We start from the raw sequence: 23,807 nt of genomic DNA on the forward strand, positions 1-23,807 counted from the left end.
AGAGTCTCACTCTTTCTCCCAGGCTGGGGTGAAGTAGTGCAATCTTGGCTCACTGCAACCTCCACCCCGGGGTTCAAGCAATTCTGCCTCAGCCTCCCAAGTAGCTGGAATTACAGGTGCCTCCCACTCCACAGCACACCCAGCTAATGTTTGTATTTTTAGTAGAGATGGGGTTTCACCATGTTGGCCAGGCTGATCTCGAACTCTTGACCTCAGGTGATCCATCCGCCTTGGCCTCCCAAAGTCCTAGGATTACAGGTGTGAGCCACCATGCCTGGCCAACAGATTTAAAGTTCTTTAAAGGATTATGCTGCAATCCGTATATGGTTGGTCTGCCCCCATCAAATGACATGTTGAAATTTGATCCCTAATGTGATGGTGTTGGGAAATGGGGCCTAGTGGGAAGTGTTTGGGTAACCATGGGGGTGGATACCTCATGAATGGCTTGGTACTCACCTCCCAGTAGTGAGCCAGTTCTCACTCTAGCAAGGCTGGACTGGTCTCAAGGGAGAATGGATCAGTTCCTAGAAGAGTAGGTTGATATAAAACCAGGATGTCCCTTGGGTTTGGTCTCTCTTCACATCTGCCTGCTTCCCCTTTGACTCTCTCCACCAATGTCTGATGATGCACAAAAGCCCTCACCAGAAGCCCAGCAGCCGCTGAGGCCACAGTTCTTGTACAACCTACAGAATCGTGAGCTAAATAAACCTCTTTTCTTTATAAACTACCCAGCCTCAGGTATTACTTTATAGCAACACAAAACAGGATAAGACAGATTTTATAGTCATTAATATTCAATAACATTTCACATATCTGCATTTCTCCCACCAAGTTCAAGCATAGAATAGACAGTTTTTCTGATTAGTTAGCAATCAGAATGTTAAGAAGTTCAGAGTTCTAAAGCTCACTAAACTTAACTCAGGCCTCTGGGTGCTTTTAAAAATAAATAAATAAATAAACATTTGAAAAGTTTAGTTACATATTTTCCTAGGTCACAACAAATTATAATCATCAAGTCAGAATGGGAAGTACAAAGAAAAGAACTGCTAGAAATAGAAAGAGTTGTAAGAAATAACAAATAACTTGATAGGAAGAAACAGAAGGATGCAAAAGCTTAAAGAACTCCAAACACATAATCTTCCAGGGCCATTTAGGCAAAAGCTCTACATGCTGCAAGAGTCTCCAAGGACAACCACTGCACAGTGGGCATAGTCATAGAGGCAGATTCAGAGTAAAGTCATCAATAAGGATTACATTATTCTATGTATAGTCTTTTTCAAGAAGGAAGGGAAAAGTGTAATCATTTTTTTAAAAGCAATTCATCCAAAATATTGTAAATATTATGTGTTGTGGATTAAATTTGCACACTTAAATAAATCTCAGTTATACAAATCCTGCACTCCAAAATAAATGCTAAGCACTACAGTTGATGGACGATTTTAAACTTAACTCCAATATTAGTTATGTATAAAAATATAAGCTTCTCATTCCCTGACTATAATGGAAAAACTGAGCTGCTAATGTAATTTGAAATAATATTCAAGTTCTGAAATAATATCATGACCTATGGAAAACTAAGATTATGCATATGTTATTAAAAAAACTTGAATTGTGAAATCATCATTTGTCTCCACCATGCTTATCACACTACTTATATTCCTCTTACTAGTCCTTCCTAGCCACAAAACAGGAAAATTATGACTTTGCATGGGAAGTTTCTCTTAAAAGCATTGACTTAAAAGTTGGACAAGTGTTATTCAGAAATGTTTATATGTGTATATTTTAATAATTTGCTCATAAGACATTGTTAAGTCATAGAAAGAGAATTTAGATTTTAATTCTCTGCCACCAAAACTAAAATCAAAGGAATATATAAGGTTTTCTGTAAACAATGAAGCTTATAAAGGACAGAAAAATGACTAATATCTGATTATGGATAAAAATGCAAGTTTTAAAAATCTGAAGGGCTTTAACAATTTAATTTTCTGAAGTTCTAAACGATAGGGAACATACAGGGAAAATACTAGTTGGTTCTCAGAGCCAAAGTCAAGTGTATGAATATTTTGAAGTTGTGTGTGTAAGATTTGGAGTCCTCAAATGACCTACTATCTCTTCACCAAAATCTATGAAAAATATGATAAAACAGTACTTATCTGATGAAATAAGGACCATGCAAATGTTTTTAGTGTATGACATGTAAATGTTCACTAAAAAAACTGATGAATTACATATACATACACATATACAATCACAATGAGCCAAAATTCAGTTCAGCTCTTTATCTATCTTACCTATCCAAACAACCCATTTTCAAAGTTCAAAACTGTATACTGCACTTGAATAAGGCTTTAAACGTAAATAATTGTGTACTCATATAATAAGACTTTAAACTTAACCTGAGAAAACACCTAAATTGTTTAACGGGTAAGGTAAAACATTACTGTGTAAGTATAAGTGGATACACTAGAATGATATATGCTGGTGACTTTTTATTTTTTTGGTTTTGTAAATGGTTCAGTTTTTCCAGAACATTAGCAGAGAATTACAAAATGAAAGGCACAGTCCAAAATGTTTTTGTTTATAAAGAAAAATGGACATACCTAATTTAGCTATAATAAACATTTATTACTCTGCTCATATTTGGAAAAATTCAAAACTAAATATAAACATATTTTGCTTGGAGGCCATTATTAATTTTAGGCCTATAATTGAAGGTTAACAATGATCTAGTCCAATATTATTTTACAGACAACAGAAATGAACATATGGAAAGGCTGCATGGCTTGTAAAAGTGCACACTAGTTAATGATAAAGTGAACCTAGAACCCAGTTATATTTCCACCAAACCAACTTCCTTCTAACTTAAATATCAAATCATCTCTGATTTGAGATATAAAAATAAAAAAAGAGGCCGGGCGCGCGGTGGCTAACGCCTGTAATCTCAGCACTTTGGAGGGCCAAGGCGGGCGGATCACGAGGTCAGCAGATGGAGACCATCCTGGCTAATACGGTGAAACTGCGTCTGTACTAAACAAAATACAAAAAATTAGCCAGGCGTGGTGGCGGGCGCCTGTAGTTCCAGCTACTCAGGAGGCTGAGGCAGGAGAATGGCGTGACCCCGGGAAGCAGAGCTTGCAGCGTGCTATGATCGCGCCACCGCTCTCCCGCCCAGGCAACAGAGCGAGACTCCATTTCAAAAATAAAAAATAAATAAATAAAAAATAAAAAAAGAATTCATAAGAGACATGAGTGAAATACCCAGGGTTTGGTGACTCTGGAAAGTAAACTAGCAATAAATGCATAAATGCTGCTTTATTCATTTTTCTTAATTTGTCATGCGGCTTCTTAAAATGTACAAATGACCTATAGTGACTTTCTTCCAAAAAGTAAAAGTCATTCAGACAAAGCCTATCATATAGACCCCATTACTACACATAGATAATTTACATGCACCATCAACTATTTGGATATGAAGATCAGCCTTAATATTATCCATATAAATAACTATACAAATGAAATCCAGAGCAGAAACCGCAATTTATTTTAGCTATTACACTAAATCTGTGTGTAAACCGTAACTAAAGTTAGCATATACTCATTTCACAGTAGAAAATAATAATGTAAATTACAATAATGAAAATACAACTAATACAGAGAGTTGTCCCCAGAAATCAGTGTGACGTTCCTAAAATTTCTTAAAGATAATTTAAAATTTAATTTAAATAAAGTTGAAATACAAATCCTTTTCTTTTCAACTGTCTCTGATAAGGGCACAAATGGTCATCACATGATCTAAAGCCAGTCAAGATAAAAATGGAGAAGCAAAAGGAACAGTAGCCATCATTGAATTTATTCATTCAATAAATATTTTTTGAGTGTCAGATGCTATATCGAGAATTTGGGAAAAAAAAAAAAGACTAAGCAAAAAGCAGATAGAATCATTACCCTTGTGAAGTTTAACAAAAGCTGATAGAGCTTTTTATTAAATGTTACCCCCCAAGAAGCACTGTATATGTTGAAACTACCCTTATTTTTAAAGCAGTTTTTAATGTCTGTATATTATGGTTAAGAAAATCAGCCTTGCTTATTGTTCCATTTACCCACTTTAAAAATATTTACCTATACTTTAAAAAACCTAACAGCCTATTTGTCTCAACAAGTTACATCGTAGACAGCACAAATGGTAAATTAAACAGACGCCATATTACTTTACCATTTACAACTCAAAGTGCTGTAATAATTACATACACATATACAATCACAGTCAATGAAGAAGGTCTTCTTGCTAGATAAACATTTGTAATAATCCAAGCATTTTTTAAAAAGTCACTGTGAGTTAACTGCATTTAAGTCCTGGAATTATAATCTGTATTCCACTTAAGATGCTAGACACATGTTCACACAAGAAGAACAGCGGAAAAACACGGAGAAATTGCAAAGGAAGAAAAAGTTTCATTATCATCTGATTCTTAAGAGGAATATCTCTAGGTGATGATTAGGAGTCTGATGGAAAAAAGTAATTTTAAAACAATGGTTCAGAGAAGTTCCTAAGAAATTGATGCTTAGGGTTTCAATTTTTCTTAATACTCAGATATAAGACTTAAAGGAAATATATCAGCATGTTAAAAACCAGTTTTCTCTGAATACTAGTCTTATTATAAACAGTATATATTTATTTATTTAGTTAGTTTTAATGGAGTCTCCCACTGTGGCCCCAGCTGGAGTGCAATGACGTGATCTCAGCTCACTACAACCGCCTACCGGGTTCAAGCGATTCTCCTGCCTCATCCTCCGGAGTAGCTGGGATTACAGGCACCCGCCCCCCCCCCCCCCCCGCCCCCGGCTAATTTTTTGTATTCTTAGTAGAGACGAGGTTTCACTATGTTGGCCAGACTGGTCTCGAACTCTTGACCTCGTGATCCGCCCGCCTCAGCCTCCCAAAGTCCTGGGATTACAGGCGTAAGCCACCGCGCCCGGCCCAATATAATTATTCTTCTACTGTTTCTATATTTTTCTGAAGTAAGGAAATACTACATTTACCGTTATAAAACATTAAGGAAAGGCAGGCCTTAGAATAAATAATTGACATAAAGACCACAGTCCCACTCTTAATAACAACTGCAGAGACAGCACTAGCACTGTAGCTGAAGAGTGGATAGTACACACACGCTCACACACACAATGGCTGGCATGTAGTAGGCACTCAACTAACGTGTGAAATGAAATGGGTGAAGATAACGTAAACAAGCCAAAACAACGAAATGCACTCTGATTTGGGGGCACCACAGTAAACAATCACAGTTACTACCACTTTATCAAAAACTGGCTGACAGCTGAATGGGCATTAAATGAAAGAGTTCTTCCTCCCTGCCCTCCTCTTTCACTCTGACACTAGATTGCACATTCAAAACAAATCCTCCCCCAGCCCCGCCCCAAGCTCTACCCTCCGATACCTCCAGCACTGGAACTGACACAAAGTCCAGGGCTGCGGCGGTGTCCAGACCCGGGCCCCTGTCCAAGAAGCTGCGCGCTCACACACTCGGCTAGCGCAACATAGGCGGGGGCACTGGGCGGCAGCCCATCATGCCCGGGACCCCCCAGGGACCCGCGCGCAAGCCCAGAGGTCTCAGCCCCGGCCGGAGGCTGGTTCCCCTCGCCCTGCGCTGCCGTACCTGCACACGGTGATGAGGTTCCTCCTCTCCACCGCAGCATTGCGGGAGCTCAGGCTTTTCTTGCCGCCTCCACCGCCACCGCCGCGGATCCCGCTCAGGCCCCCCAGGCTCCGGGAGGCCATGGCGGGCTTACCCCCGTGCCCCTTTTGTCTCGTGCCGCCCCGCACGCCCCCCACACCTGCTTAAGGGTGTTCTCGCTCGGTCCGCGACCGTGGGGGCGCGGGAAGAATGTAGGAAAGGAGCCTGGAGGAAGGAAGGGTGTGGAAGACAGCAGGGACTCGCACCCGGGGACTGACGGCTAGCCCTTGGCACCCGAGCTCCACACACACGCACCACCTCCGCCCTCGGCGCGCCGCCGACTGCCGGGCTGCGCGTGCGGGTCGGCGTCGGGCGCTCTCCTCCTTCCCGAGGGACCTCAGCAGACGGCGCGCGCGCGAGCCCGTCGGCCCCTCACGCCCAACCACCCACACTCCGCAGCCACTCGTGCCCCAGCCCAGGCGGCAACAACTAGGGCCCCGGCCTCGCGTGCGCAGCCCCACCCTCTCTGCGCCTATCAAATCAACGCTACCCCCGCCGGATCCAATCGCGGCACCGGAGGGGCGGGGCCGGCCGCGCGAACTTTTAAAGCAGCGGGCTCAAGCCCCGCCCCGACGCGTGGGCCGCTGTCAAGACGCCGGGCTCGCTCTCGCAGCCCGCTAGCTGCAGCCAGTAGCCACGCAGGCTAGCCGCGGGGATTGTGGGATGCGAGGCCCCACAGTGTTAGGGGCAGATTGCCACCCCTTGCCTGGAGCCAAGCTTTAACGGCTGATACCTATTTCCATGGCTGCCGTAGCTTCAGTGTCTGCCTAGAAAGCAGCGCGCCGGCTCCCACACCCGACCCTGGGCCTTACTACGAAGAAGGGAGGAGGGTTCCTTTTGTCCTGACGCCCTCCCAGGAGCTAATAAACAGCAACACAATGGCCTGAGGGGAGTGGGGGGAATTGCTCGTAGAATCTCCTTCTTGGCGCATGTGGTGGCGAGATTTCTTGACCCTCCACACCATGTCGCTTTCACCTCAGCCTCCAGCGCAGCCCGCACCCGGGACTGACCGCCCGCCCAAGGAGGAGCGCGGTGCCAGTGTAGAGTCTTCTGGCGTCCTGGGCCGTGACTCCGGTCCGGGACTGGGAATAGTAAGCCCAGGAACGACGCGGCCTCGGTCCAGACGGGCTGCTCCCTCAAGAGTCCTGGAGCGCCCTCCTCAACGCGCGTGTTCGGAAGCGCCCCTTCCCAGAGCTTCTCACTACCGTCCTGCAGGAGGGTCCCAGCTTGGGCCAGGTCCTCTGACTCACCTAAGCCTGCTGTTTACCTCCCTTTGCACTAATATGCCCAGATTTTAGAGTGCAATCCTAAATGACTTACTTTCCCTGTGGGACCTAGCACGGTGCTGCACACAGAACAGATTCTCAATAAATGTTTCTCAAATTTAATTTGAAGTCACATTTGACATGATTTTTACTGAAATTTCACGGCTTCAGTGGCTCCAAAATCCATGTATCTTCCACCTCTGGTTTTGAAGTTTCTGTCAAAGAATGTTATAAAGTATACAGTTTTGTGTGGCTCTCTCTTTTTCTTGTATAGCATCCCTAGTAATACAGGACATACTGTTACTCTTGAATGTTTTAACAACACACGTTTGTGTAATAAAGCTGTAAATTCCTAATTTCTGAGGTTTTTAAAGTTTAAAAATCTCTGTTTAAAATAATCCAAGAATCATCCTTTTCAGCTACCATATCTAATTTTATTCTACTATTCTGTTTAGTAGAATAAAAATATATGGGCCAGGCGCGGTGGCTCACGCCTGTAATCCCAGCACTTTGGGAGACCGAGGCGGGCGGATCACGAGGTCACGAGTTCGAGACCAGCCTGACCAACATAGTGAAACCCCCATCTCTACTAAAATTACAAAAATTAGCCGGGTGTGGTGGCACACGCATGTAGTCCCAGCTACTCGGGAGGCTGAGGCAGGAGAATCGTTTGAACACGGGAGGCGGAGGTTGCAGTGAGCCGAGACTGTACCGGTGCACTCCAGTCTGGGCGACAGAGTGAGACTCCATCTCTCTCTCTCTATATATATATACACACACACACACACCTCTCTCTCTCGCTATATGTATGTATAATATCAGTCTTAACTAATGTGCTACCATAAATATTCGTTCATACATTAAAATTTTAAGAAAACAATTTAGTCAGACTTTACACTTTATCTTTCAAGTTAATAAAAGCAGGGGAGTTTTCTGTATATGGATGTTTGTGACTAGTCAGCGCACTTCTTCCAGAACATTACTTGTCTACTCTCCTGTGACGCGGAGGCTTATAAAGAGTTTTCTTCTCCTAGGAGCTACAACTTAGCTTGTCTCTTCTTGATAGTCCAACAGTTTGGGTTCAGAATTAGCCATCAGGAAACAGATGCACTGGTTATGCAGGCAGTCTCAGCAAAATATTTGCACTGGCAATGACAAATACTACTCAAATTAATGTTGTTATTATTTAACCACAGATAAAACTGCAGAAGGAAAAGAGTGGAAAGCCATTAGTTATCAAGAAAATTTCTAAAACCCCATGCTTGGGTGTGTCGTGAGTGGGGGAGAGAACACACATGCCTCTGAAGCATTTATCAAGAAGATAAAAGTGAGTGATCATGACAGAACGAGGAAAGTGAGATGTTACTATCCTCAAAATTGACTTCTAGTCTCCAGTACATTTTCATATTTGCACTGTGAACTATGACTGAAAACTTAGTAAAACCCCATCTTAAATGATGAGGTAATAATGTTATTTTTCAAATGTCACTCTTAGCGGGATTTAGTTGACATATTGGTACTTGCTTACCAAGACTGCTGTAAACAAGCTGTGTTTTTGTTTTGTTTTGTTTTGTATGTATGGCGTGTCATTACACTGCCACACGGGGGCCTTATTTGATAAGGCTTTTCTCACTTATCCTAAGCAGTATGTCCTGGGTCTCTTTCTCCCTCTAGATTACTAATCTGGATATTGTCAATCAATTTATTCAGTACACAGCGTAATATTATTATAGAGCTCCATGAGTTCCACATCACTTTTTGGACTTCTTTTGGAACCTATTTCAATTATTTTTATTTATTTAAGCATTGCACAAAGGTTATTCAAAGATTTCACAAAGATTCTCGATAAAAATTTTGAAAACAGTAGATATGTAAATAAACTTACAGGAATTCCGTAGAACTGAATGGGCAGAACATATCCATTCACCATTTTCCCAACTTCCTTCTTCTAATCGAAACAGACAAAATTACAAGTGCAACATATAAAATGTCCTCAAATATAAAATACTATAAAATTTAAATATAAAGTGCTATAAACCAGAGAGATTACCAAACCCTAGTTTATTCTAGTCTCAGAGAAGTGGACTTTTTAAATATGCCATAAACCCAGCATCTGTACAGAAGAAACTAGAAACAGTGAAGATGTAATTTTTTAAAATTTTTATTTTACTTTGACGTCAGATGGGTAATATGCTGACATCATAACAAGGATTGAGTGAGGCACATCTCACATGTGTGTGAAAGCTCAGTCATCACGCTTATGAACCACAAATGGATAGATACAAATTTTTTCAAATCCACAAATCAAGCATCATCATAAGCAAAATCAAAAGCAAATGAGACCGAGAAAACATTTTTAAAACTCAAATCATAGACAAAGAGCTAATTTCCTCTATAAAGTACTCCTGCAGATCAATAAGCACTGTTTCAGTGGCACAATGAAGGTGAAAGCCAAATTCCAGGGAGTAAAAAAGTCAGTGGGAAGTACTCCTGCAGATCAATAAGCACTGTTTCAGTGGCACAGTGAAGGTGAAAGCCAAATTCCAGGGAGTAAAAAAGTCAGTGGGAAGTGAGTATCACATAATCTTAAAAAGTTGTGAAGGGGGAGAAAAAAAGAATGGTGGTATGGGGGAATATTGAACAGAAGGATGTTGGTGTTTTATTGCTATTGTGTCATTATTTTTCACAGAAGTGACTTGAGCATATTTTAAAGCTGATGCAGTGAATCTACTGGGAGGGAAAGGTTAGTAATACAAGAGAGAGAAAAAAACGATCAGAAGTGAGCATGAAGAAAATGGATGAAAATTGCTTTAAAAAAAAAAGTCCATTTGAGAGTAAGTCAAGAGAAGCAGAACACTCAGGGGAGGTACGGGTTTCTGCTGAGAAGAGGAAGCGGAAAGATCACTCCAAAGAATTGGAGAATGCAAGGAAGTATTGGTCATAGAGCAAAAGTTCCAGAGAGCATCATGGAAAGGAGTGCAGACAGGGTCATGGACAAGGAAGCGCAAGGCATGCTCATTAATAGGGTATGGATGGTGAGATGGGTACTACAGGCTATGATAGACACATAAAGAAGAGTACCTTGATGGATCTCATGAACTGTTCTTTGAAAAAAGTCATTGGTTAAAGGCTGATTGAAACAAGGTGGATTTGGTCTTACAGTTTCTTTGAGGAGGGCAAATACTCACCCTCAGTTCAGAGGATATTTTTCTTTTTAAATTTTGTATCATGTAGAAGGGCGTTAACAAACTAGAAATTATATATAAACTCCAGACATTGTATGGATTGCATCAATTAATCATGAGAACCATTCTCTAAAGTAAGTATTGTTAATATTCTCCCATTTACATACAAGGAAACAGAGACTTGGAGACATTAAGTAACATATAGAAAGTCACACAGTAAACGGCAGAGCCAGGATTGAAATCTAAATCATTAGATAGAAAATCTATTATTTTTAAAATTTATTATTTTAAAGACAGGGTCTTACTCTGTGGCCCAGGCTGGAGTACAGTGGGTAATCATAGCTTACTTCGGCCTTGAACTCCTGGGCTCAAGGGATACTCAAGGGCTCAGCCTCCTGAGTAGCTGGGACTACAGGCATGCACCACCACAGCTGCCTAATTTTTTTTAATTTTTTAAAATTTTTTATTGAGACAAGGTCTCACTATGTTGCCCAGATTGCTCGTGAACTCCTGGCCTCATATGATCCTCCCTTCTTGGCCTCCCCAAGTGCGGGGATTACAGGCATGTACCACCACAACTGGCTCATAATCTTGTTTTTTCTAACATGTTTCACTGCCTTTTTGAGAAAGTAACTCCAGATGAGGCTTAAACACAAAACTCCGATATTGTACACATGGTTCTTAAGAATCAAGAAGGATTTTACACACTGACCAACTGTGTCACTCATGGAATGTAGTCTCTAGATAATTCTGGAGCTCAGGCTTTCATTTTTTATTCAGAAAGTGTATTCTGAATCAAAAGATATGCACAATTGTAACCACAAATTAAATTTTTTCCTAGAGATGTTTTACCAATTTACATCCTACTAACAGTACATAAGTTTTCTTACATTCTTGCTCACTCTAGGAACTATTATTCTTTTTATTGTTTTTCCACATAAGTAAAGAGCAATATCTTTTTTGATATTTTAACTTTTTTTATTAGTAATGAAAATGCACATTTATTTCATATGCTTATTGTTCATTTATGTTTTTGCCTGTTCATGCCCTTTGCCCATATTTTCCAACAAATATTAGTCTTCATTGTAGTGGCTCATCATCATATTTGTTTATTGTATGTATGGCAAATACTTCTCCCAGTTCGTTGTTTGCCTTACCTATGGTGTGAGTTATTTATAAAGAGATGTTTAAAATATTTTATATAAATGAAATTCATCAATATTTTCCTTTATTGGTTTTTCCTTTGATCATTTTAGAATAGCCTTTGCCACCTCTAAGATTATATACTTTATGGTTTCTTTTTTATATCAAAAATAGTTAAGCTATTTGCACTATATGAAAGTATGAAATTAGGATATAATTTCAGTGTTCAAATGATTAACCATGGTCCCAATTCTATTTATTAAATGATTCATCTTGGCCTTACTGCCAATATTAAATGTATTATGAAATAATTAAATAGCAAGGTTGCATTTCAATAAAGAATTGTGCTCATGATAATAAATCCATAGAAACAGCTAACATTAATGTTTCACAACAACTTTTTTCTGGATAGGTCTCCAGACATACAAAAGAGAAAAATGTACACCTAAATCGGTTTATTCTACACACAGTCAATATATTTTCTCATCAATATGTTACTCTGTATTTGTATTTGTTTATAATATTTTGTTTCCTATAGAAATTTTGAATTTTATGCAATCAAATTTTTGGTTTTTTTAATAATTTCTGGTTTTCACACAATGCTTAGAAAAACTTCTATATGCTTAGATAATACGAATGTTTACCAATTTTTCTGTAATATTTATTTTTCTTTTTGCATTTGCATGTTTGATATTTATAGAACTTATCTTTGTGTAAGAGTCAGTTGGTGAAAGAGCCTAATCTTTCCAAATAGTCAATAGTTATCCAATGCTAGTATCAAATAATGCATCCTTTCCCACTGATATAAATGCTACCTTTGTCAGGTACTAAATGTATACAATTTTATCTACTGCTGGATTTTCTATTCTTATCCATTGATTTATCATTTATGAGCTAGTGGTACCAAAATCTAATAAGTGGCAAAGCCTGGTAATTATTTTTAACATTTTGTAAGGTTAGTATTCCCCAATTGTTCTCTCTCAGAATGTTCTTAGGTAATTCTGGAATGTCTGTTCTTCCTAACATAAGAATCATTTTGACACATCCTTCCCACCAAGAAAAGCCTATAGGGATTCTGATTAAAATTGCTTGGCATTTATAGGTAAGGTAAAATTAACATCTTCCCAATATTTGCAGTGATCTAAGATGACAGTGTGTCTATTTCTTCATGTATTTTGTTTTTGTTTTTGTTTCACTTGGTGGCATTTTGTAGTTTTATCATGGAGTTTCAGACTGATATTATGAGTAGGGTTTTTTGTATCAGTAGGGTTCTTTTTTTCCACTATACTTCCTAAATAGTTACAGTATTTACACAGGAAAGCTACACATTTTTGCACAATCACCTTTTAACATGTATTTTTTGTTTTTAATAGATTTTCAGATTCTATTGGTTTGATTTTTATGCAGTCAAATTTTTGTATTTTTAACTTTTATAATTTTTTGTTTTCACATGAAGCTTAGAAAAGCTTTGTATGCTTAGATTATAAAAGTGTTTACCCGTTTTTTTTGTTATGATTCTATTGGTTTTCCAGGCACTAGCTCAGAAAAAGAAAGACTAATGGTGAAGTTAGTGGAACACCACATAAATCTCTTTAACATTAAGAATTTGCTTTCATAACTAAAATGTGGGAATACCAATTCCACAAAGTAATTTTCTGTAAATTATCTTATGCAACAGATTCAAATGTAAGCTCTTTAGAAAAAAAAATCCTATTGAAGATATTTTGGCAAAGACTTTTAAACATCAGTCAGAAACGAGTTACTCGCCTGTAATCCCAGCACTTTGTGAGGCCAAGGAGGGTGGATCATGAGTCATGAGGTCAGGAGTTCGAGACCAGCCTGACCACCATGGTGAAATATCGTCTCTACTAAAAATACAAAAATTAGCTGGGCGTAGTGGCATGCGCCTGTAGTCCCAGTTATTCAGGAGGCTGAGCAGAAGAATCGCTTGAACCCGCGAGGCGGAGGTTGCAGTGAGCCAAGGTCGCGTCATTGCACTCCAGCCTGGATGACAGAGCAAGACTGTCTAAAAAATAAAGAAAAAAATGAGTTACTCACAAACGCCTAAACATAATTTTCAGCCATGAGATCAAGAAAATCTTGTTTTGATTTTTCCTATGGATAGACTAAATGAGACTCTTTCTCATAATTTTTAAGAAAATGTTCTCTCAGTAATCCATAAGGTTAAGAGAATTAAAAGACATTTTGGTACCAATTTACTATATCCATGACTGAATTCTGCTTATGCAAGCTTAAAATATAACAAAATGACAATGATATTAATGATCACCCCTTGAACTTTCAGGGTCAAAATATGTCAAAATGACAATGGCATTAGTGATTCCCCTTGAAATCTCAGGGTCTATTTATTCATTTATATATTAATATATATATACATGTGTTTGTATGTATATATAAAAATAAGTTTGCAGTCACTAAGATTTCTGCTTAGCGTTCAAAAATTGGACAGCAGCAGCGTTCAACTCATAAATTTGGCCAAGTATATTTACCTGTGTCAACCAATAAACCTTAGTAAGGAAAAGAAGAATATTGTGGTTGTCATTCAGATATTTGTCAAGCTTACCTTTTTTTTTTTTTTTTTTTTTGAGATGGAGTTTGGCTCTATCACCCAGGTTGGAGTACAGTGGCACAATCTTGGCTCACTACAACCTCTGCCTCCTGGGTTCAAGTGATTCTCCTGCCTCAGCCTCCTGAGTATCTGGGATTACAGGCATGTGCCACCATGCCCAGCTATTTTTTGTATTTTTTGTAGAAGTGGGGTTTTGTCATGTTGGCCAGGCTGGTCTCAAACTTGTGACCTCAAGTGATCTGCCCACTTGGCCTCCCAAAGTGCTGAGATTACAGGTGTGAACCACCACGCCCAGCCAAGCTTACAGTTAATTCATTGTGGTTTATATAATTGACCTTGACAGTGAGGTTAATATCTTCTCAAATATTTCTTGACAAAATTTGGAAGCCAATGTTTAATGGTTATATTAGTTTTCTATTGTTGTATAACAAATTACACAAACATAATGGCTTAAAAACACCCATTTATTAACTGAAAGTTCTGTAGGTCAGAAGTCTGGTGCAGTACAGGTGGGTTTTCTGCTCAGGGGCTCCTAAGGCTGAAATAAAGGTTTCAGCTAAGCTATGTCCTCAACTGGAGACTCTGGGAAAGAATCTATTTCCAAGCTCATTCAAGTGGTTGGTAGAATCCCGTTGCAGTTGTAAGAGTGAGGTCCCTGATTTCTGGCTGGCTCTTCTCTGAGGATTGCTCTGAAGCCCATTGCATATGGCTTCCTCCATGTATCAAATTTCATGATTCAAATTTCTGACTTCAACCCCTAACTAAAGAATTCTGTCTGCTTTTAAAGGGCTCATGTGATTAGATTTCATGTACCTAGATAATCTCCCTATTTCAAGGTCAACTGATTAGTAACCTTAATTACATCTGCAAAATCCCTTTGCTGTGCAAAGTAATGTAATCACAGGAGTAATACCAGGGAGCCAAGATCATGAGGACCATTTTAGAAATCTGAGAACCACAGTGGTGAAAGAAGCAATGCATTCTGTACAGAGATGTATTTTAAGTGTCTGTTAACCTGGCATTGTCCTCCCCAACACAAACTATTTCTATTGATAGGCTTATAGGACTTTGGATACAGCTAAATTCAAAGAGACTGTTAACCTCCTGGTAGTCTCCAAGACTATCAACCTACTGGTAGTCTCCAAACATTTGTTGTATTTACTCATTCAATAAATATTTTTTAGTTGCCCATTATTTGATAGACACTATGCTAGACTGTGGGTGTACAATAGTGAGCAAAAATTCCTGCTTTCATAGAGTTTAGATTTGGATGGGAGAGAGAGGTATCAAAACCTAAAGAAATCAACACATACATACTTTATACAGTGTGATAAATGTTCCAAAGGAGAGAAGAACATATAAAAGAAGCTGGGGCAGGACTCCAGGAGGCACTATTCCCATGGAAGATAATGTCAACAGGGCCCGTGGAGTTAGACAACACTGTTGCTCTGCAAGGGTGCCAGGGAAGGAAGTAATGATTGAACTCTGGTATGAAGGAAGAATAGGAGTGAACTAGGTAAAGCAACTCGTGGTGGGAAAAACTATCCAGGCAGAGGAAGGGCATGTACAAATGGCCTGTGGCTGGAGGAAATACACTGTGCCTGAAGTTAATGTGGCTGGAGCTCAGAGAGTAAGGAGGATCAGGAGGGTATGGCTAGACAGAGGCCAGAGAGGAAAATAGGATTTGTTTTATTCACAGGCTCACTGATCACAGTAAACATTTTCATCTTTATCCTAAGGATGTTGAGAAGCCCTTGGAACAGTTTGAAACCAAAGGCTCACAAGATCAGATCTGAGTTTTGAAATGCCCATTCTGGCTGCCATGTGGAGAATGGCGGAAAACATTAAGTAGAAAGTGCTGCCCCAAAATGATTTGACAGCACTCCGAATGCAAGATTTCTTTAGTTTCCCTAAGAGTTAGGACTCTTGTCTTTGTGATTGGAAGCTCTAGTTCTTGTTTTAAAACTGTAGTAGGTCCCTGATATAGGTGGCAGTAATGTGCAATCTCATGTACTGAGCCTAGTTGTACTCTACAGAAGAAGACAAACAATAATCAAACACTGCTGCTTTTTCAACAATGTGCTGTGTTTTGCCTCAGATGAGAAGGACATATGTTGTCATTGTTAGATGTTTTCTAACCTTTAACACAGTAAGGTTCTCAGAAAACATCTCCTTTATAATATATGGGGATCCTTGACATACACATCACCAAAGTTTTGGTTTTCTGGGACATTGTTATCTTCTGTCAAAAAGAAAAATACATTGGAGAACAGATAAAAATTTTTTGAACTGAAAATTTCTAAAGGGAATGCCTGAGTACAAGATTGCCTGTTTATGTGTGAGTTCTCTCTTCCCTTAAGTGAAATTTAGCGAACAGATCTGTGTCTTGAACCACTTAAAGGGATCCAAGTCAATAGATCTAGATAATCTCATTTTACTAATTTTGTGATTCCCAGATTGCAGGCTCAGGCAGAACTCTAATTTTATGGACTACATAGAACATATAACCCATATCAACTTATATCCCACTCCCATGAACTCATCTCCCCTCCCCTTGCCACACGAACCCATTCCCTACTAGGCTTCATCAATAATTTGTGCAAGTTTGCTTGCTATCTCTTAGATGAAGAGCTAGACCAATTCTAGCTGCCCTTATCACAAAAGAAGAGACCAATTGGTTTCTTATCACAAGGGAAGAGACCAGTTGGTCTCTAGACCAATTCTAGCTGCCCTTATCACAAGGGAAGAGCATATACAAATGTCTCTTAGCTTTGCTGTTCATGAATTATATGACCTTGGGAAAACTGTATAATTTCTATATACTTTGGTTTTCTAATCTATAAGGTTGGGATAATAATGATAGTACATATGGTAATTACATAGGATCTGGGATAAGATAAATGAATAACTAATGAAACTCCTGATATTTACCTGGTGGGGAAATACCATGATCCTAAACAAAACTCTTAAAACAGGGCGTGATGTGTAGAAGTGCTGCACAATTGTTAGCTATTATCATTAATTGTCCTTCCTTAAGATATTCTGGTGAATATCAAGTCTGGTGGCTTGGCAAGAGCTCCATAATTTTGACCTTAACATTGTTTCTGCTTAAAAAAGCAAAACAAAACAAAACAAAAAACAAGAAATTGTGTCAGCTCCAGATTGCACAAAACATTCATCACTCCTTATCACGTATTTCCCCTTCTTCATAGTCTTATAACAAATGCTCTATAGTCTTTCAGGTTTGATGAAAAGGGTTTCTGGGATTATCTTCATCCTTTTCTTATATATATATTCACTCTGCACAAGATGTCGAAAGCCTCACAATGCAGAAATCCCAACAAACTAACAATAGCCCACAATACTCATATTTAAGTTATCTTATTATTCCAAGTAATAGATGATGCCATTTTGGATATAAATAACACTCAGGTACATACTTTTAGAAGGTAGATGCTTATTATTTTATACCACTACTATAAAATATAACTTTATGTTAAAATCTACCTTAAAGCATCTTATACTAGGTAATAGCTATAAAAGTATAAATTGCACCTTCTATTTACTCTGAACATAAGTATTAGCAAAGCATGAGGTTGTTATGCTCTCCTCAATGCTTGCTTTCTCAGTCTTCTGAATATCTCACCACCCCCTCAGTAAAAAATATTTGGTGGATTTTTACTTTCTGTAGTTTGTATTCAAAAATCATTTTTTTCCAATAGAAAATCAGATTAAATGCGCCTTTCAAACTTAACAAACCCTAGAGATTCTGATACGGCTTCTTGCCCTTCTTTTCCTTCCTCCTTTGATCACTTCTTATTAATAGGCTATTTTAACAACTGTATCACACAAGTCTACAAATTATATTATCATGGCATGTAAGGCCTTTTGCAATCTTGTTGGTACTACCCTCAAACTATATCCAGAATCTAAGCACTTTTCATTATTCCCACTATTACGCTCCCCTGGGCTCACCTGCATCATTATAACAGCTTCCCAGCTTCCAGCTGTTTCTGCCCTTGGCTCCCTATAATCTGATTTCAATTTAGTAGCCAGAGTGATGAGATTATGTTACTTCTCTGCTCCAAACTCTTCAGTGGTTTTCTCTCTCACTCAAAGTGACGAAGTCCTCAAGACAGCCTACACACCCTGCAGGATCTAACCATATGTCATTTCTCTGACACCATCCCCTACCACTCTTTTCCTTTGGTTACTCCACTCCAGCCACACTGGCCTCTTGTTAACTCTCAGTGGACTAAACACACAGCCCAAACCTTATTTATCCATTAATTGAGCCAATATTGATGCAGCCCCTACTCTGTGCAGAGGCTTTTGGGGATTATAGAAGTGGACAAGATAGAGCTCCTTCCTTTGTGAATGTATAGTGTAACAGGAAAGTTAAGAAACAATGCAATAAGCATAAAAGGCAACGCCGGGCGTGGTGGCTCATGCCTGTAATCCCAGCACTTTGGGAGGCGGAGGCAGGCAGGTCAGGAGATCAAGACCATCCTGGCTAACACGGTAAAATCCCGTCTCTACTAAAAATACAAAAAAATTAGCCAGGCGTGGTGGCGGGCACCTGTAGTCCCAGCTACTCAGGAAGCTGAGGCAGGAGAATGGCATGAACCTGGGAGGCGGAGCGTGCAGTGAGCCGAGATGGCGCCACTGCACTCCCGCCTGGGCGACAGAGGGAAACTCCATCTCAAAAAAAAAAAAAAAAAAAAAGAATAAAAGGCAAAACCATTAGTAAATATTATACGTACCTAAACAGGCTATTAAACTGGATATTAGCAGGAGAGACAGGAAACAGTGTAACAAGAATTAAAGCCAAAACCAGTAGTAATTATAAATATATAAACAGGCTAACTATTAACACATCTCAGTTTGCTTTATTTTAGATGGCAACACTCTTGTTACACAAGCATTCATCTTGAAAAATATCTTTATTTAATCTGATGCTTTGTGATGCAAGGCCATGAACTGAAATGCCATAAACTAGAAAATGCTGTAATCTATCACATATAAATATCAGCCAAGCCTGTTTCCTTCCCTTTCTTTATTTCTCTCTCTCTCTTTCTTTTCTTTTTTTCTTTCTTTTCTGAGATAGAGTCTTGCTCTGTTGCTCAGGCTATAGTTCAGTGGCATGATCACAGCTCATTGTAACCTCACATTTCTGGGCTTAAGTAATCCTCCTGCCTCAGCATCCCTAGTAGCTAAGAATATAGGTGCATGCCACCACATATGGCTAATTTGTTAATTTTTCTTTAGAGACAGGGTCTCATTATGCTGCCCAGGCTTGTCTTGAACTCCTAGCCTCAAGCAATCTTCCTGCTTTGGCCTCTCAAAGCACTGGGATTACAGGCATGAGATTCTTCACTCATCACATTATAACTATTTTGGTTTATAGTAGAGAACTAGCTTCATAAAGTAAAAAAGAAATAAAATATTTAGAATTGTTTGTGCAAAAATAGAGGATATTAAATATTATCATAAAACCAAAGGATAATTTAACACAAACCAAGTTTGTCTAGATTAATAGATGAGAATAAACTTTTCAAAACTGGTAATTTCCTTTTATAGATCAATTTTTGACTAAAGGGACATAGGTTTTATAGCTAAGGGAAGTATTTTTAAAATAATCTCAACTTTTATTTTAGATACAGGAGGTCTATGTGCAGGTTTGTTACGTGGTTATATTGTATGATGCTGAAGTTAAGGTTATGAAAGATCCCATCATCCAGGTAGTGAGCATAGTTCCCAATAGGTCAATTCTTGCTCCCCTTCCTCTCTCCCTCTTTAAGAGACTCCAGTGTGTAATGTTGACATCTTTATGTCTATGAGGACTCAATATTTGGCTCCCATTTATAAATGAAAGCATGTGGCATTTGGTTTTCTGTTTCTGTGTTAATTCACTTAGGATAATGGCCTTGTTGCAGCAAAAGACATGATTTTGTTCTTTTTTATGGCTGTGTAGTATTCCATGATGTATATGTGGTACATTTTCTTTATTCAGTCCACCATTGATGGGCATCTTGGTTGATCCTATGTCTTTGTTATTGTGACTAGCACTGCAATGAACATATAAGCACATATGTCTTTTTGGTAGAACAACTTATTCTCCTTTGGGTATATACCCAGTAATGGGATTGCTGGGCCAATTGGTAGTTCTCTTTTAAATTTTGAGAAATTGAAAGTCCTTGCCAGAGCAATCAGGCAAGAAAAAGAAATAAAGGACATTCAAATTGGAAAAGAGGAAGCCAAATTATCTCATCAATGATATGGTCTTATACCTAGAAAACCCTAAAGATCCCTCTAAAATATTTCTAGATCTGATAAATAAATTTAGTAAAGTCTCAGGTTACAAAATCAATGTACATAAATCAGTAGCACTACTATGTACCAACAATGACCAAGCTGAGAATCAAATCAAGAACCCAATCCCCCTTACAATGAATAAAAAAAAGAAAAGAAAAAAAAACAACCACCAAACCCTAGGAATATTCTTAACCAAGGAGGTAAAAGGTCTCTAAAGGAAAAACTATGAAACACTGCTGAAAGAAATCACAGATGGCACCAACAAATGGAAATACATCCCATGCTCATGGATTAGAAAAATCAATACTGTGGAAATGATCATACTGCCCAAAGTGATCTAAAAATTCAGTGCAATTCCTATGAAAATACCAACATCACTTTTCACAGAATTAGAAAAAACAATCCTAAAATTTATATGAAACCAAAAAGGAGCACAAATAGCCAAAGCAATCCTACGTGAAAAGAACAAATCTGGAAGCATCACATGACCCAACTTCAAATTATACTATATGATTATGGTAACCAAAACAATATGGTACTGGTATAAAAGTAGACATATAGACCAACAGAACAGGATAGAGACCCCAGAAATAAAGCCAAATACTTAAAACCAACTGATCCTTGACAAAGCCCACAAAATCGTGATTGGGGAAAGGACACCCTATTCAATAAATGATGCCAAGAAAATTGGATAGTCACATGTAGAAGAATGAAACTGGATCCCTATCTCTCACCATATATAAAAATTAACGCAGCATGGATTAAATACTTATGTCTAAGACCTGAAACCATAAAAATTCTAGAAGGAAACCTAGGAAAAACTCTTCTGGGCATTGGCCTAGGCAAAGAATTTATGACTAAGACCCAAAAAGCAAATTCAACTAAAACAAAAATAAATAAATGGTACATAATTAAACTAAAAAGCTTCTGCACAGCAAAAGAAACAATCACCAGAATAAACAGATAACCTACAGAATGGGAGAAAATATTTGTAAATTATGCATTAAACAAAGGACTAATATCTGGAATCTATAAGGAAGTCAAGCAAATCAGTCCTGCCACTCACTTTGTAACTCATTGAATCTTAGTTCCCTCTTTAAAATGAAGATAATCTTAATACTCTCTGTGCCAAGATTCAGTGGGAAAACCTGACTTCGGAGCTCAACAAAAATTAGTTGTTTTGTTTTCTCTCCTCAAGTGTATTAGAAGCTCCTTTAAGGTGAATAATTAAATTTATGTCTATATCTAGCATGCTCAGTGCAATTGCTCTATAAATATTTGTTAAATTTAGTTGTTATAAAATTCTTAGAACTGGAATGCAGAAACCATCTGCAGCATGCTATGAAAATCTAAAATAAAACAATATAATAAAAAAACAATTCCCTTGAGAAACTTCTTACCCTAATTATTTTATTTGCAACAGATGCATAAAATGAAAACTCAAATCTGTGTAAATTAAGTAATTCAGACTTGCTGTAAGCATTTAAAAATACATTTTTAAAATACATGCTATATTCTAGCAAATACATGTGATCAACCTAGGTGCTTATTAACAGTGGATTGGATAAAGAAAATGTGGTACATCTATATTACAGAATTCTACACAGCCCTAAAAAAGAATAAAATTGTGTCCTTTGCAGCAACGTGGATGCAGCTGGAGGCCATTATCCTAAGCAAATTAATGCAGAAAAATAAAATCGAATATCACATGTTCTTATTTGTAAGTTGGAGCTAAACCTTGGGTCTTCAAGGACATAAAGATGAATACAGTAGAGACTTGGAACCTCAAAAGGAGGGAGGAAGGGAGGAGAGCAAGGGCTAAAAAACATCTTAATGGGCGCTCTGGGCAGAAGCCCAAACCTCAGCATCATGCAATATAGAGCCTAGCAAAGCTCCAAGTTGCTGATAGAAGACTAGTGTGGCTGGATCATGAAGGAGTAAGGGAGAAGTGGCCTGAGTCTGTAGAGGTAAGCAGAAGACAGATTAATGAGGACGCTTGGAATTGAACCTGAGAGCAGTGGAAAGCCCTTGCAGGCCTTACCCATGGGTATAATATGGTGCTATGTAGATTTTACAAATTACTTTGGCTGCTATGAAGGGAATGAATTAGAAGAAGACCAGAGTAAATGTGGAGAAACTAGTTAAAGTAACCCAAGTAAGAGAAGATGGATGGTGGATATAGTGGTTTGGACAAAGTTATTGTCATTGTTGAGAAGACGCTGGATTCAAATTGGATATAGAGAGTAAGGGGAAAGGGGATGCTAGCAATAACCTCTCCTCTTCTTCCAGGTTTCTGACAGAAAGTAAATAGTCATGTTATGTACTTAGATATGCATGCTGAATAAGAAGTCAATGTGGGGACAGGATTAAGAGTTCTGTTTGGGCAGTTATCAAATATGAGATGCATAGAGCCACTCAAGTGTCAATTTCTGCAACACAATTTTTATAATTATTTGTCTTAAACTGTAACAAAGATGATAGAGAATAAGGAAAACTTGACTATAGAATAGTAAGAAGGTTTGCCTTTGCCACATGATGAAATGGTAATAAGGATAAACCTGGCCTGCATGAGCTACTTTGATTGTAATGCATAGTATTCAAGTAAAACAAAAAGAACAGGCCAGGTGCAGTGGCTCACTCCTATAATCTCAGCATTTTGGGAGCCTGAAGCAGGATGAACGCTTGAAAGAGGATTGCCAGGATTTCAAGACCAGCCTGGGCTGCACAGGAAGACTCTTTCTCTCCAAAAAAAAAAAAAAAAAAAAAAAAAAAGAAAGAAAGAAAGAAAAAAAAAAGGCAGATCTGGTAGTATGTAGTCCCAGCTACTCTAGAGGCCGAGGTGGGAGGATCACTGAAGCTCAACAGGTGGAGGCTGCAGAGAGCAATGACTGCACCACTGCCATAGGGCCTGGGTGACCGAGCAAGACCCTGGCTGAGAAAAAACAAAAAAAAAAAAGAAAAGAAAAAGCTAGTTTCTCATAAGAACATTGCAGTATGACTTGTTGCCAATTAGAAGGAACACAACTACAAGGTCAGGGCATATTATTCAAACAGTAGAGACAATAAGTCAAATATTTGGCAGAATTACAAAATATCTCACTGGAAAAGACACGCAAGGGAAATCAACAAAAAGATAAGAATCAGAATTCATCTGTGTCTCAAGGAAAGGGTCGTGTGATAAATTAAGTTTTGCTAGTGTTTCTACACTACTGTTAGCCTCATTCCCTTATTTTCTAAGTGTTAATAGAGTTTTAGGTATTTTACAGAAATTTGTATTACTAATTATAATCAAAGTGCAAAGTGCAACTTGTAATAGCAATTCCTTCACGGTTTTTTTTTTTTCAAATCTTGCACCTTAAAATACACCTCGGCCCTCAGTTGACCAGCTTCGGTATCTCAGATACTTGAATTACAGACACCAGCAAGGCAAGTAGATAAAATGTACACTAGGACCTACAGCCCTTCTGCTGGATCCTGAAGAATGATCATTAAAACAAGCTGGTCTGGCTGGTCAAGAGCAAAAATAAAATCAAGATGACAGAAAATTGATGCAAAAGTG

General features: G+C 38.6%; 2 protein-coding genes and 1 non-coding gene across 6 annotated transcripts in view; 1 reads left to right on the plus strand and 2 right to left on the minus strand.

Annotated features, from left to right (window-relative positions):
• The window catches only part of RUNDC3B (RUN domain containing 3B), a 180,110-nt gene extending 173,907 nt beyond the window's left edge, over window positions 1-6,203 (minus strand). For all 3 annotated transcript variants that reach the window (XM_025379385.1, XM_025379383.1, XM_025379382.1), the window contains exon 1: window positions 5,673-6,203. In XM_025379385.1, the coding sequence (XP_025235170.1) occupies window positions 5,673-5,794 (122 nt within the window). In that variant the 5' untranslated portion in view covers window positions 5,795-6,203. The remainder of the gene's footprint in view (window positions 1-5,672) is intronic.
• The window catches only part of ABCB1 (ATP binding cassette subfamily B member 1), a 218,533-nt gene that overhangs the window by 78,149 nt on the left and 116,577 nt on the right, over window positions 1-23,807 (plus strand). The gene's annotated exons all lie outside the window — the stretch shown is intronic.
• LOC112621972 lies at window positions 9,191-9,292 on the minus strand. The gene has a single exon (XR_003118890.1). It is a non-coding gene; the product is annotated as a small nucleolar RNA U13 (small nucleolar RNA).

This window comes from Theropithecus gelada, chromosome 3 (genome assembly GCF_003255815.1).
Source record: "Theropithecus gelada isolate Dixy chromosome 3, Tgel_1.0, whole genome shotgun sequence".
Lineage (NCBI taxonomy): Eukaryota > Metazoa > Chordata > Mammalia > Primates > Cercopithecidae > Theropithecus > Theropithecus gelada.